The following is an 18,147-nucleotide window of genomic DNA, read 5'->3' as shown; positions in this document are numbered from 1 at the left end:
CCTTAACTGTCCCATTCTCACCTCCACCTTGTGGTTCTCCGAACCAGAGGGGAAGTTTGTGCTTTTGACCTTAAGATCTGAAGGGATAAGGCGGATCCGGGCATACTACCTTCCCGGCCTGGTTGTGCAATGATTTGGGGGTGACTGGGTAGCAGGAGGGGCAGAAGGGCCTTAGCAAGTACTCCCAGGACACTCCTGGACTGCACCTGTTCCCTTCCCCCTGGGTGGGGCTCCTGGAACTGGGGCTTAGGAGGGCTGGGTCTTGGCTACAGGAAATGAGCCTAGGGACGGTGGTCACTAATTTAACAAACACCGCCAGTGCTCTGGACCAAATGGTATTTCTCTTTGAGCCTGGGTTTTCTCATCTACCAAGTGGGAGGATAATTAGTTCTCTTAGGTGACGGTGCTAAGTGAGGAAATACATGTAAAACGACCTTCAGTATATTATGGTGTGTCTCTGTCCAACCCCAAAGTGGATGAAGGTGGGACTTGCCACCTGGCCCGGCCCTCAGGGAGCCCCAGGTGGGCAGCGGTGCAAGACGCAGACTAGGGAAGTTCCCAGCCAGAGGTGGGGAGCTGGGATGGGAGTGTTCCTGGGTAGGGCACAACCCGAGCAAAGGCCTGGAAACTTGATCGCAATGGCCAGGGCTGGGGAGAGCTGGAATGCAAGGCCTGGCAAGCCGAAAGGAGTCCATTAAGGGTCAGGGTGGAGCCAAACTGAAGGGCCTTGAGTACCTGCCCTAGGCCCTGGCTGGACTCTGGGCGCGATGGGTGTCCTGGAGGCCTGGCACCACCCCCCTAGGGGTGGAGCTTGGGCCAGGGGTCCTCAGGCTGCCCACCCCCCCCCCCTTTTGCGTGGGCGGGCGGATGTAACTACTTCCCTCTTTCTGTGCCTGGGGAACCCGTGGCCTCGTGTGTGGCCAGGTCTCCCTGGAGACTGAGTCTCTGGGCTCGCTTGCAGCCCACTTAGAACTGAGGCCCCACCCAGGGCACACAGCCCTCGGGCAGCCCCGTGCCCACACCCTGCAGGACTTCCGGCCTTGGGTACCGGGAAGTGGCCGGCCCCTCCCTCCCTTGCCAGACAGCTTCCTGCCCACCCTCAACCCAGGGCGGGGAGGGGGTGTGGGAACTGTTATGGGACGCACCCCTCTCCCCGCAGCCCTTCCACTCTCCGGGGTGGTGGGCTACCCCAGCATCTGACCTGGTGGCCCTCCTGGGAAAGACCACCCTCTCTCATACTCAGAACCCCCTCAGTAACCACTCTACCCTCCAGGCGAGCAGGCCGGACGTACACTTGTGTTTCATTTTCTGTTTATTCCTTGAAGTCACGGTGTTTGCGTAGGCTTCTTTTCCAATTTCATGTTTTCATACAGGAAACTCCCGCAAGGTGCTGGGACACCCCACAGCCCGACCCCTCCTCCCTGAAGATGGGTAATGCTTCTGGGGAGGGGCCCTCCCAAGGGCAGAAAGGGTGGACAGTTCCTGCCTGGGGCCTCCATCCTCAGACCAGCGGAGGCACATACGTTATTTAAAAATCGTTAAAAAAAAAAAAAAAAATAACCATCAGAACACACATTAAATAGATATCCAAGACAGCGTTTCAAAAACAAACCCGCCCCTTTTTCTTTTTTTTTGAAAAATGAAAATAAAAACAAAATCCTTGACCCCTCCCCTCTGACCCCCCCCGCCCTCCCACCCCCCACCCCCACAAAAAATGTACAGAGCTACAGTTAACACAAGATGTTCACATCTGAAACCATTAACTTTAAACACATAACCTGGGGTAGGGTGAGGACCTGGGGTTCTTCTAACAAGGAGGGGCAGGCAGAGGGTGGGGGGAGTGTTGCGCAGCAGAGGGGCGGGGCCAGGACAAGACTGACAGGTGGGGGGCAGGGCCCAAACGTCTCCATTATCAGTAAAAAATAAGTGAATGAAAAAATAACTCCACCCCCATTGAAATGGCCCCAGTAGTGGGGAGGTCTGCCCCTCTGTCCTGGGGATGCCCCTGGGGCAGGGGCGTGAGTGGGGGGGGTCCAAATTAGACCAGCAGCGAACCCCCCCCCACGGGGGGTTAATGCTACACAGCTTTGCCCCTAGCGGGGGTTTCACAGCTCAGCACCCCCGCCCCTCCTGGCTGCCAAAGGGCCCCCCAGACACAGTCCACAGGCCCAGATCCCTCAGGTTGGGTGGGGAGGAAGGGCTGGGGGTGGGGCATCATCCCCGCCCCTCTCCCCAGCCATTTCTCTCCCTATTTTTCAAGAGATTCCCAACCACTATTGGCTCAGTCAGAAAATTAATAGTCTATAAATACCCCAAGCGCAGAAAAACGGGGTGGGGTGGGAGAAAACGCACAGTGCGTGGACGGCGGCGAAGGCTGGCGGCAGGCTCCCCCCTCTTTCCTTTCCTGGCAGGAAAGGGTCCCACACCCCAGCCCGCACCCCAAGGCAGGCTCTGGCCAGCCTCTCCCCTGAAACGGCTTTTCTTTTCTTTTCCAGGAAAAAGGTACATGGAAAAGGAAATCAGGAACAAGAGTTCGATCATGGAAGAAAAGAAGCAATCCTTGGCCGTCATGGGCTTGGTCGCGGTTGACGCGCACCTGACCGCGGGGTTCCTCGCCCGGTGGTTTCAGAGCCAGGGTTTGCGGTGGGGGCTCTCCTCTCTGCGGCCCCCTCCCCTGTCTGTAAAGTGCATAATGAGGCATCTACGTTTTTGACTTAAACCTGAAAGGAGTGGGGAGGACGGCAGAACGGAAGGGGGGGGCGGCTTCCTTGTCTCCGTTCTCTCTCAACCATCTGGAAAGACTGCTACATATTTGGAGCTTGGGAAGGTGGGCGGGAGGGACTCAGTGCAGGTCGGGAGAAGGATGAGGCAATGGAGGAAGGGGCGGAGTGTGAGCCGAATCAAGGAGGCAGGAACCCAAGTCCATGGAGAGTTCGGAAAACCATGGTAGGAATTGAAATTTTAAAAAAGAAAAAAAAAAAAAAAAAACCACCAGAAGGACACGGAACCGGGAGGGGGGAGCCTCTTGCTGCACCGACAGACAGCCTGCCTGCCCTCCCGTGTGAGGCCACGCTGGCGGCCACCCAGGGCTGGGGTGAGGGACAGGGTTCCTAGGCCACCACAAACTCTGATTTGATGTCGGGGTTCACTTCTGGCTTCCAGACGGAGTCCTCGAAGTCAAGGCCCAAGCCGGCCGCCTCGCTGGGGCTGCCACCTCCCCCACTGCCAGTGCTGTCGCTGCGGCCGGCCTTGCGGCTGGGCGGCCAGTGGTAGGGACCGCGGGCATCACGCCGGGCCTTTCTGCGGAGCCGTTTCTGCTGGAGCAGCAGCTGAAGGCGCTCCACCTTACAGCGGGTGGCTCGGTTCTCCGTCTGCCGCAGCCGGTCCCCTGCAGAGGACGCAGTGGGCATGACCCTGAGGGTCCCTTGGAGGCCAGAGTCCCAACCAAATGTGAGGACCCCCAGTAGCTGCCCCTGGATATCAAGCCCAACCCAAGACACTCCCTCCAACGAGGGAGCCAGACAAGAATATCTACTGAACTTTCCGTCAACTGGGGATGTCAGCTCCACGAGGGCAGGGCTGGCCCAAGACAGCCCTTAGTGACTCAGCTGTCATAAACATTAGCTGCTCAGGCTGTGTCTGTTTCCCCTTCAGGACCTGGGCTCGGGGGCCCACTTCACAATTCCGAAGGACTCAGAATGTGTCCGGAATAACCAGGTTTTGTGGGGGCAGGGGGGCACAAGCTGCCTTTGAGCAGGAGGAGAAGCTAACCCCCTCCCTCCCTCAGGCTGACTGGGCCATTCACAGTGGCTTCACCCACCATCTGGATAAGGTGCCCGAGGGGGGTGAGGAGGAAGTGTGGATGGAGCCCCCTCTGGAGGGCACAAAGACACTGTGTGCCCCAACACACACACTCCCTTCTCTACAGGCGCCTACAGAGCAGGGCGAGCTGCAGCTGGCGACCCCCTCCCCACCACCGGGGGCTCAGCTGCTGGAAGAAGCACACAGAGGAGCCTTGAGAGACCCATGGAGGAGGGATGCAAGGGGGACACTTACCCGGGGGCTTGCACAAGCGGGCCTGGCTCAGGGAGGCCGGGGCCGCGGCCGCCAGCTTCTCACAGGAGGTAGTTTTGGGGCCGAGGTCTGGGGTGCACTGGGCGTGGCAACGCAGCTGTGTGAGTGATGGGGGCATGCCCTGGTAGTGCCGTGTGGCGCTTAGGAGGTCATTGAGGATCTGCAGGATGGTCCCGATGTCCCGCCTCGGCCGCCCACTGCTGTCCTGGCAGTTGGGGTGCAGTGTGCCTGTGGGGAGACATGGATGAGGACACTGCAGTGGTGGATGTGTGGCCTTGGCAGTGCGGGGTTCCACGTGTACATAGGGCACCCCTGGCTGACTTGGGCACTTGCACCCCCATTAGTGGACCTGTGGCTGGCCGTATAGCCAGGCATGTACGTGGCCACCCCGGGGAGCGTCTCATGCCTAGTGTGTGTGTTACCGCTCATGGGGACATTCTGACACCTACCAGAGAAGGTCCCTGAGAAGACCCCCGGGGCGTGGTTCACGAAGCTCTCGATGACTGCGCCAGGTTTGCGGGAGCGGGAGGTGGGGCTGCTCCCAGTCGGGGATGTGGGGCTGGCACCAGTGCTGGCAGCGGGGGAACAGTCCATCTGCTGATGGGGAAGGAGGGCACATGAGCTTGGGGTGTGAGGGTAACCCTTAGGGTTCAGGGCCAGGATATCACCCACCATACCATGCAAGACCAGGTTGTGGGGACAACTATGGGATTCTGGATACAGAAGACATATCTGGGGGTCTGCTGTCCTCCCGCTGCACCCTTCCCCAGACTCACCTCGGGGCAGGTGGTAGAGGCTGAATGGGAGCGGAAAGAGCCGGCTGTGACAGGTGAAGATGCGGGGGCAGGGCTGGTGGGCACTGGGGGGACACGGGCAGCACTGGACACTGGCCGGCAGGGAGAGGACACAGGGGTGGTGGTCATGCTGGGGTCCCCGCGGGTGGCGGCAGCAGCAGCAGCCAGCACGTGGCGGTGCTGTAGCGGGGCATGCTGGGCTGCGAGCTGCAACTGGACAAACATCATGTGGTCCCCCACACGCAGCGCCAGGGTCAGCGGCGAGCGTCCTGACAAGAAGTCACTGACCTGCAGAGAGAGGCCCGTCAAGCCTAGGGCCCCAGCCCGCAGTGTCCCCAGCCCGGCCCGGCCCGGCCCCCCACGCTGTGTGACCTGGGGCCTCTCGCCGCCCCTCTGTGGGTTCTGGGGTCCCTGTCGGTGCCACGGATGCTTAAATAAAATGAATCGGTATTTCCGGAAGCCGCCTCCGCCAGCCCGGCCCAGGTCGGGAGCCGCTGGGGGCTGTGGGGGGACAGAGGCGGGACAGAGGCTGATAAGACGGGGGCCTGGCCCACCCTGGCCAACTTGGTTCTTTCAAGGGGAAACCGAGCCAGAGGGGGCGGGGCCCAGACGGCATCTCTGCTCTCAAACAACCCCCAGCTCACACCTCTCCTCACCCTCTCTCTGCCTGTGCACACTGCAGGGGCTAGGCTCAGGCCCCCTCCCAGCTAAGCTACTACTCGGACAGCGAGTGGGTGGAATTCCTGGACAAATTCTTGTCCTAACCTTTGCTTTCTCAAGATAAATATTTATCTGTCCTGGGCGGGGCTGAGGCTGAGGGGGAGGCGTTGCCTCTGCTGGCAGTGGGGGGGCCCTGACCATTCACTCTGTGGCCTTAGTCCCCCAAGGCCTCAATACAGCCCATGCAAACATGAATCTCCAACCTGGCAACCCCTTTGGAGCAGGTGAGGAGCCTGTAAGATCCCCCCATCTGCACTGGACCCCTCCTTTGGGGGCCCGCCAGCATTGCGCTCTCCCCAGGGGCCGGGATTGTGGGGGGGGTGGAGGTTTCTGAGAAATGACACAGGCTGGGATGACTCAGAACCACCTCCTCCTCCCTGCTCTCTGCTGGCAGCGGCTGGTGTAACCTTCCCTACTTTGGGGGCCATGGGGAGGAGGCAAAGGAGGCGGACAAAGTGCACTCCCCACTCCCCGCAGCCCCTTCTGCATGTGCCCTCCCCAGCCCCAGAGATGCCCTTTGCAGAAAGGGCCTGGGTGGCTTTATAAGAGTGGCTGCCCCCCCCAACTCCACCCTGCAACTTCCTCCCAGGGGAGGACGAAGGGGCAGGCATGACTTGGTGCCAGGCAGGGAAGCAGTGCTGGGAGCCCAGTCACTCCGCCCAGCCCCAGTGCCTCCCCGACTCCCTCCTGACGCAGGCACCCTGGGGCGGATGTGAACCCAACACGCCCCAGGGGCCCCCTGCCAACCACAGCACCGCCCCCCTCCCCAGGAGCAGGGAGCTCAGGTCACATCTGCCCCAGAAAGCACACCCCCAGCTGGCTCCCGGCTCTCCCCCACCTCCTCTGCCCCTCCCAGTGGCGGACCACCCAGCTCCCAGGGCCCCTTCTCCTCCCCTGTGCTAGCCGGCTGGCAAGGGCAGGACGCAGCACGCCGGGGAGGGGGCGAGGGCCTCGGGGCAGGAGGAAGGGAAGCCGCTGAGCAGGTTCTGAGGCCGGGGGCCAGCCCAGCCAGGGAGGCCGAGGACTTGCCACCCCCACCCTGGCAGCAGGCGGATAGCTGAGGCCTGTGTCACCCTCCTGGGAGGAGGGCCCCACTGCCAGAAAAATGAGGAAAGGAGGGAAAAAAAAAAAAAAGCTGCAACAAAACCGGGAACCCTGTGTGGGCCAGCCCCAGCCTTCCTCCTCATCGCCCTCCCGCGCTTACTAAATATTTTCCTAACATCCTGTCTGGGCTGTGCTGGCCCCAGGGCTGGGCGCCCCCACCCCCTCCCCCTTTTGGGGCAGAGAACAAAGGCCAGAGGAAGGAGGAGTAGGGGTGACTCCCCACCCCTCACAATGGGGTCACAGAAGGCGGAAGGAATGTCACCCAGAACCACCCTCCTATCAGAAATGTTGCTCTGGGGAAACCGCAGTCTGGGCAAGGGGAGCTCCACGACAAAGCCGGTGGGGCTGGGGACGCAGGCCCGGGTGTGTGGGAGTGGTGTGAGAGCATGGGCCAAGGTCACCCCGCAGGCAGGCTTGTGAAAGCTGGGCCCCCTCCCCCATGGAGGCCACCGTGGGAGAGAAGACTCTCAAGGTCAGGTGGAGAGTGCTGGGGGGGCGGGGAGGAGGAAGAGGAAGCTGGGTGACCAGGCCAAGCTGGCACGAAGGCGGAGCGGCGCGTCCCCTCCCCTTCCCACAGGCCTCCTGGGAGCACAAACAACCCCAAAGCTCTCCGGAGTGGCCGGGCACTCCACCGGTTGCCCCCAGGGGTGGGGAGGGCGCTGGCGCGCATCTTACCTGGGTCTCTGTCAAGCTCTCCAGGGCCTGCATCACAGATTGTTCTGGCCTGGAGGCCTGAGACTACAGAGAGAGGAAGGAAGAAGAGGAGACCTTGAGGATGGGCCCTGAGGAGGAGTGGGGTGGGGTGGGGTGGGGTGGGCAGCCCTGCAGGGACGGGGTTCCGTGTCAGTGCTGGGGGGTGTGCTCGCAGGGGAGAGGGCTGCCTGCTAACGCGGGGCTTCGGGGCTCGCTGCCCCAGCCATTTACCATGAGGCCCGCCTCCACGGTGGGCACGAGCGTCAGCTTGCTGCCATCCCCCACGCCGAACTCCTGCAGCTTCCCCGAACTGAGCCGGCTGAGGGGGGGGAGGAAGGAAGAGGGTGAGGCTATGCCGCGGCCGAGACAAGGCAGGGACTCGGAAGCAGAGTCCGCGGGGGAGGGCTATGCTTATGTGGTAGAGACAGGAGTCCATCGCCCCCACCCCTTCCTGGTTTCCAGATCCAGGGCCCCGAGTTTGTGTGGAGGGTGGAGGTCAGACCCTGGGAGTCCCATGCTGGCAGTTCAAACCCCTTATTCCAAGGAACCCCAGTTCTGGACTGGGACACTCCAGTTGCGCCTCAGCAAAGCACTTTTTCACCATCCAGGCACAGCGCGCCCCTTGGCACACTCCCCCCACCCCGGGGCCGCCCCCTTGTAATTCAACCACCCGGGCCTGGGCTGTCCCTGCGGGCCAAGCGCTTAGCCTTTCGGGGCTTTGCCGGGCGGGCTCCCCTCCTCCCTCCCTCCCTCCCAGGCGCAAGCCGCCGCCGCTCAGACAAAGGAGACCCTCCCCCACCCTCCCCTCCCCCACCGGGCCCCTCCGCTGGGGATGGACATTGCGTGTCCCCGGAGGCCCGCGGAGGGAGGGCTCCCCGGCCTGGAGGCGATTTAAATAGCAGGGGGGAGGGGTAGACTGCGGAGAGCGCTCGGTGGCGAGAACAAAGGGGGGCAGAGAGACGCGAGTGGGGGGTGAAACAGCCAGACGCAAAGGGGGCCGCTGAACAGATGCGGAAGCCGGCGGGTCGCAGGCAGAGGAGGCCCCCGCAGAGCCCCCCACCCCCGCAGCTGGGACCCCTACTCCTTCCGGGCCTCCTGCCTTCCCGTGGGGGACGCCGCCTAAGCCCGACCCGAGGCGCCCTCGCAACCGCCTTTGTGCAGCGACCCCGGGCGGGGGAGGGGGCCGAGACACGCAGGCCGAGCAGAGGGCGCCCGTGAGCGCGCGGCGCGCCCCCGTACCCCGTCTGGCCGCCCCCTTCCTTCCCCGAGCGGCGCGCTCTTTGTTCCCGCCCCGGGGCCGGGGCCCGAGGGGGCGGCGCGGGGGCTGGGGGCGCGCGGTACCTACGTGTCTTTGTGGAGCAGCGCCAGGCGCTCCTTGGGCACTTTGAGGCGCTGGGACAGCCGCTTGCGCAGCCCCTCCACCGTCTCGTCGGGGGGCACCGACAGCTCGTAGCGGGTGCCTGTCGTGCTGTGGATGGCCAGGCTCATGGGCGCCGTCTCGGCCGTCGGGCTCAGCTCGCAGGCGCCGCCGGGGGCCCCGCGCCGGCAGCTCCGGGCGCCGCCGGGCTGCGGCTCCATCCCCGGCCCGCGCTGAGGGGCTGGGGTCCGCGGGGCGCCGCCAATTCTCGCCGCGCCTCCGGGCAGGGCGGGTTGGGGGAAGAGATCCCAAACTGGTTTCCTCTGCGTCCCTGGAAGCGGAGGGCACCGAGCGTCCCTTTGGATAAGCTCCCAGGAGTGGAAAGCGAATCAGGAATCAGAAATCCGAGTGGAGCTCCGAGGTCGCGTCGGCTCGCCGGGGCGCCTTCCTAGGTGGGGACTACACTCCCAACTCCTTTCCAGGGCGGCGGGCTCGGGGAAGGGTCCCAGAGAAGGGGGCGCCGCTCACCCAGCCACGCTCAAGGATGTCTGCTACTCGGGCCGTGCTTCCCCTCGCGTCCCCTCCCTTAGCAACAGCCGTCGCCGCCGCCGCCGCCAGAGGATCTGGGGGTGAAAGTAACAGAAAAAAAAGTTATAATGTATCAACGTTCCGAGGGGCGGGGCCGCCGCCCCCTCCCATTCACTACTTACTCCGCCGGCCCGCGCCGACCAATCAGCGTGCGCCGAAAGCCCAGTCGGCAGCGCGGTCCGGCCAATGGGAGCCGCCGAGGCACCGCCCCACGTGGCCGCGCGGGCCCGCCCCTCTCCCCGCCCCCGACCCGGCGGCCAAGCGGAGTGCGGCGGGGGCGGGGCCGGCGCCGCTCCGGCCCGCCCCCACCCCCGCCCCGCCCCGCCGCAGCCATTCATAAGGCCGGGACCCTCAACAAAGGGCGGGCGGCGGGGCGCTCGGGGCCCGGGACCCCGGGTTGGGGTGGTTTGCCGTGGGATAAGGCAGCGGCCCAAATCTGGAAGAGTAGGAAGCCGGGGCCTCCCCCTGTGCCCGTCCGGGAAACCGCTGCAAGCGGAAGCGGGACGCGATCCCCGCGCCTCATGGCTGGGTCCCCGCTGAAGGACTCGCGGCAGGGTCGGCCTGCGGCGCCCACTTTCCCGAGAAGTTTGAAGCCCCTGCACGGGGTGGAGCTGCGGGCGGGGCCTGCACTCCGGTGACGTGGCCGCTGCCGGACGGCCCCTCCCGCGCCTGTGCCACCTCGCGTCCCACCCCCGTCCCGCGGGCCGGGCCCGCTTCCCGAGTCGCGCCCGCCCGAGCCGTGACGTGACGCGGCGTCCCCGGCTGCGCCCGCGCGCGCCGCTCGGGGCTGCGGTGAGTCAGCAGCGCTGGCGCGCCCTCTGCCGGCCCCGCCCGGGAGCGCTGCCCAGAGACCCGGGCAGGGGGCGCCGATGCAGCCCGGGGTAGGGGGCAGTCAGACGGGACTGCGGGCGTTAAGGGAGCCTAAGAGCGTTAAGCCTTTGTGTCAGTAGACTGGGGCTACACAGTCGGGGAAACAGAGGCCAGAACGGAAACTAACTCAAGGTCACTCACGGGGAGTGGGAGTGCCCCGGGGGCGGGGCGGGGGCAGAGGTCCAGACTGGGCTCTGCCGGCAGCGCCGAGTCCTTCCCATTCCGGTTCCCAAGGGGCTCCCCAGGGTTGGAGACACCTTGAACCCTGCCTGCTCAAAGAACAAAGAAAAGTAGGGCACCCTTAAGAGCCTAGAGTGAGAACCCTCTTCTTCGGCCAGTGAGGTCCCGCCCCCCACTCACCGGGAGCGGCCCGTCCGAGGTCCCAACTGTCCTGAGTGTACCCACGTCCGGGACGAGTACGCGGTGGCGGAGCCGGTCTGGGGCTAAGCGGGCGGCCCCCGAGCCTTTATCCGCACCGCCTTCCCTCGGGGTGGAGTTTAGGTGGCCAGGGGGCGGGGGGCCGGGCGGGCGGTGACGCAGGCTGGCCCCCGCCCCTGCCTGTCGGCCAGGCCCTGGGGCACCGTCCGGCCTGGGCCACACGCCCCCTAAGCTTCGCCCTTTTAAACGGGGGGAAGCGGGGTGGGGGGCGGGGTGTAGCCCTCCTTGAATGCTACGAATCAAGGGTCACGGTCGGCAGCGCTGACGACTGAGGGCACCCGCACTCCGGCCCCCGCCATAGGGTTTTGGGGTGCACGGCTGGATTTGTTGCCCCACCCCTTTCCTGCTACCCCAGGCCCGGTGTTTCCGCCTGGGGGCGCCAGCATTGGGGAACGGGAAAGGGTGCCTGAGTCAGCGGCCTGCGTCCAGGAAAACAGGCCCGAGTCACCTGCCTGCAGTGGGGGTGCCCCAGCCAGCTGCCCTGGCCTCCTGCATCCCTTAACGGTGACCTCAGAGGGTATTTATGGAGCGATTCACCAGCTCCAGGCCTGCCCTGTGCATCCGTCATTACCTGCTGGGCTTTGTGACTCTGGAGGGCAGTGACCTTTATGAGATCCTGTGGTATGGAGTAAAATACAGCAGGTCTCTCCAGAACCCCAGGGATACAGGGCCCTCACCTAAGCCTGGCGATCGACATCAGCCCATTAGGTTAGCTCACCTGCTGGTGTCCAGCCTTGGCTGTGGGTGTACTCACCCTACCCATCTTACAGGTGATGAAACCGAGGGCATACAGCTATTGGTTTGTCTGCAGCTTTGTCCTTGCAGGCTGCCTCGTGTAGGAGGCTTTCTAAGGGTGACCCTGACTGAGGGCAGGGCCCTCTCTGTCCAGAGGAGGGGGACCCCAGGCCACCCCCATCCACTTATCTGTGCCTCCCTTTATCTCACCCAACCACCTCCACCTCCACCCTTGCCCTGGGGCCCCTCCCAGGGCTGTGCTCCTTTCTAGGATGGAGCCAGTCCTCATCCTGCTCCCACCCAAGGCCCCCCAGCCTCTGCCCCCCACCCTGTCACAGGCACACCCAGACACTCCCAGTCCCACAGGATCAGGCCTGGGCCTGAGGGATGGACAAGAGCTTGCCAGAGACAGAAGAGCTCCAGGAAGGAGCAAGTCCACGACAAGCACAAGAGGCTTGAAAGAGGGCCCCAAGGTCAGGTGTGGGACCAGGCCGTTGGCCTACATTCAGGGAGAGCAGGGAGGCAGCATCGGGGACGTGGGCTCTGAAGCCGCAGCATCTGAGCACAGTGGGACTCCAGGGCGGGCAGGCCAGGTGGAACCCTCAAGTGAGCAGGTGGCACTGGGTGGGGGTGTTGTGGAGACCTCAGGTGGGTCTCTCATCTCACCTGGCTGGGTTCCTCTGCCTGCAGGGGAGTGGGCTGGTCCTGGCATGGGGCTCCTGAAGGTCACACACACAGGAGGGGACCAGCCCCTGCCTGGCTTTGCAAGTCCAAGTTGATAAACATGCCAGATCAGCCTGCTTCAGGCTCTCCTTCTCAGAAGACCCCTCTCACCTGGCTGCTGGTCCCAGGTTGCGAGCACACTCCAGATATGAGGGCATCCCTTCCCAGGAAGGAGATGAGCCCTTGGGCACCACCTAGCCTGCACTCTCAGTAGGGGGTCATGGTCCCTGGTTCCTGGCCCTGTGACCACTCCCACCCTGGGTGCCCTGACCCCAGGACAAGACCTGGCCTGTGCTGGCCATCCCTGCAGTCTATCAGCACAGGGGTCCCCAGGCCAGGATCCAAGCCTTGCCCATCCCTCAGGGGGCCTGCTCTGCACTGTGGGGCCCAGCTGTGTCCCAGTCCCAGAATGCCGGGGGCAGGTTACCTGGTGTCAGGGCCGCTGCTTCAGTGGTCAGCGATGGTCTCCTTCCGCAGGCCCCCTGCCGTGTCCTCACTCTTATTTATAGACCAGATAAGGAGCTGGCCAGAAGTCGGAAAATCTGTGCCCTAAGCCTGGGGAGGGGGCTGCACCTGAGCCCCCACAGCAGTTCCAGCTTTATCTGAGCTGGGGGTTCTTGGGCAAGTGGGGGCCGGCTGCTTGGGCTTCACCTGCCCAGAAGGAGCAAGCCTGGACAAATGCCCTCTTCAGAGCTGCAGGCTGGCATGGCAGCTCCCGGGACACCAAGCCTCAGAAACAGCCGTGGGACAGTCATTCGCACGGGACCATGACACAAGACCTCGCAGCCCATCCGTACCAATGAAGAGCCCTGGAGTGGCCTCTCTGTCACCTTCTGGCTGCCAGTGACACACAGGGAGGCCCGAGCTCTCCCACACATTCACTCCCCTGGAATCCCCTGCCCGCTCTGCTTGGACCCAGGGCCAGGAAGGGGGCAAGGCGACTCCTGCCGGCCACCTGAAGCCAGTTCCAGGACACCCCTCGGTTGCAAAAAAAGGAATGACTGGCTGAAGGAGGTGGGATAGCACTGAAGCTTCCAGGTGCCAGGACCGCCCCCGCCCAGCCACCCCACCCATCTGGGGCCATTCCAGGGGCCGGGGTGCCACGGAGGTGCCAACACCACCAGGGACTGGGCGCCTGGCCAGCTGGGGCCACCCACAGGCCAGGCGAACACAGGGCGGGGCCTCCATGGGAGCAGGCAGAGCCAGCCCCTTCCCAGGGCAGCTAGGGCGGGGCGCCCACGGGGCACACGTCAGTCTGGAACCTGGTGGAGCCCTGCTGTCCGCTGGGCAGCCCAGGCCCAGCCCACAAGCGGCAAACCACACCCCTGCCCACCATCCCCAGCCCCAGCTTGGTGACCTTTGCCTGTCCCCACCCTCTCGGGGTGAAGACCAGAACCCAGCCTGGTTTTACTAGCAGTGTCCCCACCCCCCCCAGCTTACTGCAGACACTCAGGATGTTTCAGGACACAGCCTGCGGCCCCAGGAAAGCTGAAGCTAGCATTCAGCACCCCGCCTCAGTGGGCAGACACAGGAAGCCAGCGAGACGCTGGACTGAATCCGGAGCCCACCACCAAGCAGGATAAAATCAGCATAAACAAGTTGGATCCTAGGTCTTTAATATGGGCTGGGCAGGGGGCAGGCTGCTGGCGGTGGCTAGGAGCAGCGGTCTCTGCAGCAGACACTGCAGGGGCAGAGCAGTGGTGCAGATGGCAGGAGACCCCCCCAGGGGGACAGCATTCCTCGCGGGCAGGGCAAGTGTCCCAGCTTGCCCCCAGCCACCCAACCTGCCAGAGCTGGCTTGTTTACCTGGGTTTATTTAGCGTAAAGGGGCAGGGCCCCAAGGGGCGCAGAAACTGGCACTGTGCTGCCCCCTAGTGGCTTATTAACAGGACAGCTTCCCGCAGGCCCGCTCCCTGTCAGCCTGCACCCATGGGGAGCTGGGTCTTCATGCCAGGCCACCCTTGCCCAGCTCCGGCCAGGTCTCCCAGCTGGACCAGTGTGAGGCAGGCACCGCCTACTCCAGAGCCTTCACCAAGGCCTCGTTGGCCTCGATGCGGATTTGGATCTCAGCCCGAGTGGCCTCGTCTGCTGCCCCCAACAGCTCCGACTGTGCCTTCTCCAGGTTCGCTTTGGCTGCCTGCAGGGGGTGGGGGTGGGTGACGGCTGAGCAGGGACCCCAGCCCGGCACCTGTTCCCACCAAACCCCTGCTTCCCCCAGGACACTCACCCCCAGATCCAGCATGTCCAAGGTGACAGCTTCCTCAGCCAGTAACTGCACGGAGGAGTCAGCATTCACTGTGACAGAGCCGCTACTCACTGCAGGAAGAGGGAGCTTGAGAGTCAGCCCCACAGCCCCTGTGAGGCTGGCAGGCTGACCCTACAACCTGGCTCCAGGGTTGAAAGGCCCCAGCACACAAGTGGACAGGCAGCCAACAAGTGTATCCGCTGGGGGCTGGACACGGAGACAGAGACCCCTCTCTTTGCCCGGCAGCTGAGCTAAGGTTGGGGTGATCCCCAGCTGAATTCCAGTGCTGGACAGGAGCCATGCTGTGAAAGACCTTTACAGAACCAAGGACCCCTTCTCCAAAAGGCACCTGCCAGGCAGCACTCTTAGGTCTCTTTCCCCAGTCTGTCAGTCCCAACTGCTGAGCAGTTACATCCCAAACCACAATTAGACTACTGCCCGTATGGGGATGGTCTATGTCCCTGGCGCCCTTTCTCAAGCTGCCACCTGAAAACAGGACTGAAAACACTCTGCTGAGACGTGCGTCCTCTACTATCTGTGTGCCCACTCGACTCACCGAAGTATTTGGAGGTGGTGCCATCCTCAGCGTGGACCACAACTAGGCCTGGCCGCAGGACCTGCAAAGTGGGCACATGGGCTGCAAGGATGCCAAAGGCGCCGGTCTGCGTGGGCACGTCCACCTGGCGGACGTTGGCGCCGTTGAAGAACACCTAGAGAACACACGTGATGAAAGGGTCACCTAAGGCCAGTCCCTCGAGGCCCAGCAGTCGGTGTCCTCTGTAGTTAAACAACTAGAACAGGAGTGACAGGTGCGGGGCGGGGGAGGGGGGCACAGGCGGCTCCGCTGCGGCCAATGTTTTGGAGGGGTACAGCACCTTCCTCTACTTGAGGACGAAATCCAGACACCCTAGCTTTCGCGGAAGCAGATACGGTTAAAGCACCACCAGCGAGCCGCCAGGGGAGGAGACACTGAATTCGGCAGAAGGGCCAAGGGGCTCAGGTTCTGAACCTCGCGAAGACGAATGCATGCCGAAATAGGGGCTGAGGGGAGGCGACCCGAGAACTGGGGGCTCGGATCCCAGACCATAGGTCCAGAATGCGGGTGGTCTCCGACCCGAAGGTTGGGGGCTCGGATCCCGGACCACATGGAGGAGGGGAGAGGGTCTGGAACGGGGGTCTCCGACTTGAGGGTTGGGAGTTCGCATCCCGGATCACACGGAGGAGGGGCGCGGGTCTGGAGTGGGAGTCGCCGACCTGAGGACTGGGGGCTCGGATCCTGGGCCACATGGGGGAGGGGTCCAGAATGGGGTCCCGAGCACCGCGGACGTCCGAACCTGCGTGGGTGAGGCGAAGGTGAAGGACATCTGTCCCGGACCCGCGGCAGGGGCCTGAGCAGCGGCAGCCTCGGCGTAGAGGCGGACCTGGCGAACGAGGCGGCCCAAACCCGGACGGCGGAGCAACGCGGAGGGGAGCATGACGGCTGGCGGACAGCGGAAGGCGACGCAGAGGCGAGCTCACTCCTGTTAAGCGGGAGCGGCCTGCAGGGCGAGGAGGACGACGCGAGAGGACTTCTGGGAGAAGGAGCCTGGCGAGAGCGCACGCGCGAACTACGACTCCCGGCGCGCTGCGCGCGCTGCGGAAGACGAGGCACCACTTGGGCGCGTGGCATGCTAGGGATTGTAGTTTCCTTCCGGCGAGAGCTCCTAGCCCAGTGGTACAGTGAGGGAGATCGGTTACATGGCTCTGCACCCTGAGGACCAGAAGCCTGCGCGGAGAAGTTACGGAAACACTTAATTCAAGATTTGGGGGACGCTCGTTGGATGTCAGGCGCTGGGGAGACATCAAGGAAATAGCGAGATTCCTGCTCTGGTTTGGGGTGGTGGGGGCGTTTAACAGACATTAACGTAATATATGAGCGTCCGAGGTGGCAACAGTGGTAAAGAACCTGCCTGCCAATGCAGGAAACGCGGGTGGGGAAGATCCCCTGGAGGAGGGCATGACAACCAGTCCCAGTATTCTTGCCGAGAGAATCCCGTGGACAGAATAACCTAGTGGACTACAGTCCATAGGGTCGCAAAGAGTCGGACTCGACTGAAGAGACTTAGCACGCGCGCAACATAGTTTATAAGTTGTGCAGTACGTTAGGAGGTAACAAATACATAAAAATAACAAAGGGGCGACGGCCGGATAGAAGAGGCTGTGACTGTGGGAGGTGCAGGCGGCGAACCAGGGCGGCATCCCAGGTAGAGTGTCCAGCTCCCGGCAAACGTCCAGCGGGAACCTCTTGGCTGTAACCCTAAGGGCGCCGGCAGAGGGCGTACTGCGCCCAGAGGTGCGCTCCCCGCGGCCCCGCCCGGCCACCGCCCCCGTGCGCTGCTGACGCAGGGGCGCGTGCGCGCGGGCGGCCCAGGGCTGCGCTGCCGTCACCGCTGCCCGCGCCGCCTCGCTCGCGGCGCTGACGTCACTGCTCCGCCCCCGCGCCCCGGCAGGTCGTCTCCAGGGGTTGGGTCCTTGCCCCCACCTTGGGCTCCGGGAAAACGCGAAGTAGGGCTCCGCGGGGCTGGGATTTACATCGGGAAGAGCCTTGGCTGAGGAGCGGACGGATGCAGAGCGCAGGGGAGAGGTGTCACACCTGGGCCCGTGGCTGCGCAGGTGCTGTGTCCAAAAGAGGCTCCCACACTAGGGAGGCCCGAGGCCTGGGGCCCAGACCCCCGCCAGACCCTCTAGACCAGCGCTGTTAAGGGCTCCTAGGGTGCGTTGAGCATCCTAGCCCTAGGTGGATGTTCACAGAGGGAACCTGTACTCTGATTTCTTAGGGGTGCGTCCTGTCCACGCGCCTCTCGGAGCCCTGGATCCTACTGGAATGGAGGCCTATTCTAATCCGCGCCTCAAACCCATCCACTGGACTGGTCTCTAATTCCCCTTCCAGGGTAGCCAAGGGGACGGGGCTACCTGTTATCCAGGTCCCAAACCTGGGGTTATCCTGGAATTCTCTGCTGCACCGGTCAACAAGGTTCCTCCACCCAGCTCCGCCACTGCAGCCATTACTGGCTTGGATGGCCTCACCGCTCCTTCCTGGCCTCACCACAGTGCCTCGTCTACGCACAGCCAAGAGGGACAATATCACTCCCGTCCTGGGAACCACAAACTGGCTTCCCCCTGCTCCTCGGGCATGTTCATCTTCAGCCCACACACTCTGGGACCTCATGGACTTCGCACATGCATTTCACACGTGCCCAGAGCCAGCCTTCCTAGGTAGTTGTTCCCCTGACTGCCCCTTGTCCTCCTTTGGCAGTGTCCCCCTTTCATGCACTGAACACGCATGTTCCCTCCATTGTGCTCCCCCCGGGGATATGCTCAGGGACCCAACACAAATGAACTCCTGCTCTGGGAGGTCAGGAGGCAGAGGTGAGCAGGGACACAACACACAGGAACAAGTAGCAGGCACGACATGCAGGGCCTCGAAGAGAAGCCAAGTGTAGCAGGGCATGGGAGCATGGGGTGAGAGTAAGAGCTGAAGGAAGCAAGGCAGGGAGCAAGCCGTTCAGGCCTGGCAGCTTCCGGGACAGAGGCCCTGAGGTTGGAATGATCCTTCCACTTTCACTGCACAGGAAAGCGGAGCCATTGAGCTGTATTGAACATAAGTCCGGGCAAACGGATGGGACCCCAGCCAGGCTGGTGGTAGCTTGATGACCTTAGCATCTAGAAGGATGATGCATAGCTGTCTGAGAAAGAGCAGCTTTGGGGCTGACCTGACATGGAGTTTCAGCAGGGTAGTCTTGTTTGGTGGCACTCACAATATGTTG

General features: G+C 63.3%; 2 protein-coding genes across 5 annotated transcripts; both read right to left on the bottom strand.

Moving 5' to 3' along the window:
* Positions 1 to 1,294: 1,294 nt before the first annotated feature.
* On the bottom strand, positions 1,295 to 10,688 carry MIDN (midnolin). 4 transcript variants are annotated; one of them, XM_086411337.1, is made up of 9 exons: positions 10,561 to 10,688; positions 8,731 to 9,365; positions 7,617 to 7,704; positions 7,368 to 7,430; positions 5,241 to 5,369; positions 4,851 to 5,156; positions 4,524 to 4,671; positions 4,057 to 4,302; positions 1,295 to 3,388 (listed from the first exon to the last, which is right to left on the bottom strand). In XM_086411337.1, exons 2-9 carry the CDS (start codon positions 8,961 to 8,963, stop codon positions 3,111 to 3,113), a joined length of 1,491 nt encoding a protein of 496 aa, XP_086267463.1. In that variant the 5' UTR covers positions 8,964 to 9,365; positions 10,561 to 10,688; the 3' UTR covers positions 1,295 to 3,110. The 4 variants fall into 4 exon arrangements, with proteins under 4 accessions (XP_086267463.1, XP_086267465.1, XP_086267464.1 ...); XM_086411339.1 differs by lacking the exon at positions 5,241 to 5,369; XM_086411338.1 differs by lacking the exon at positions 10,561 to 10,688 and having other exon boundaries at positions 4,524 to 4,668; positions 8,731 to 9,107.
* A 3,007-nt stretch (positions 10,689 to 13,695) lies between these two features.
* On the bottom strand, positions 13,696 to 15,888 carry ATP5F1D (ATP synthase F1 subunit delta). The gene is made up of 4 exons (XM_086411351.1): positions 15,676 to 15,888; positions 14,898 to 15,051; positions 14,324 to 14,412; positions 13,696 to 14,233 (listed from the first exon to the last, which is right to left on the bottom strand). The coding sequence occupies exons 1-4, from the start codon at positions 15,814 to 15,816 to the stop codon at positions 14,111 to 14,113; spliced, it is 507 nt and encodes a 168-aa protein (XP_086267477.1). The 5' UTR covers positions 15,817 to 15,888; the 3' UTR covers positions 13,696 to 14,110.
* Positions 15,889 to 18,147: the final 2,259 nt, after the last annotated feature.

Source organism: Bos grunniens, chromosome 7 (genome assembly GCF_055505025.1).
Source record: "Bos grunniens cultivar Pamir isolate PY7600 chromosome 7, Bosgru_T2T1.0, whole genome shotgun sequence".
In the NCBI taxonomy this organism is placed as follows: Eukaryota; Metazoa; Chordata; class Mammalia; order Artiodactyla; family Bovidae; genus Bos; species Bos grunniens.
The sequence above is the reverse complement of the archived record's forward strand: the minus strand, read 5'-3'. Positions and strand labels throughout refer to the sequence as shown.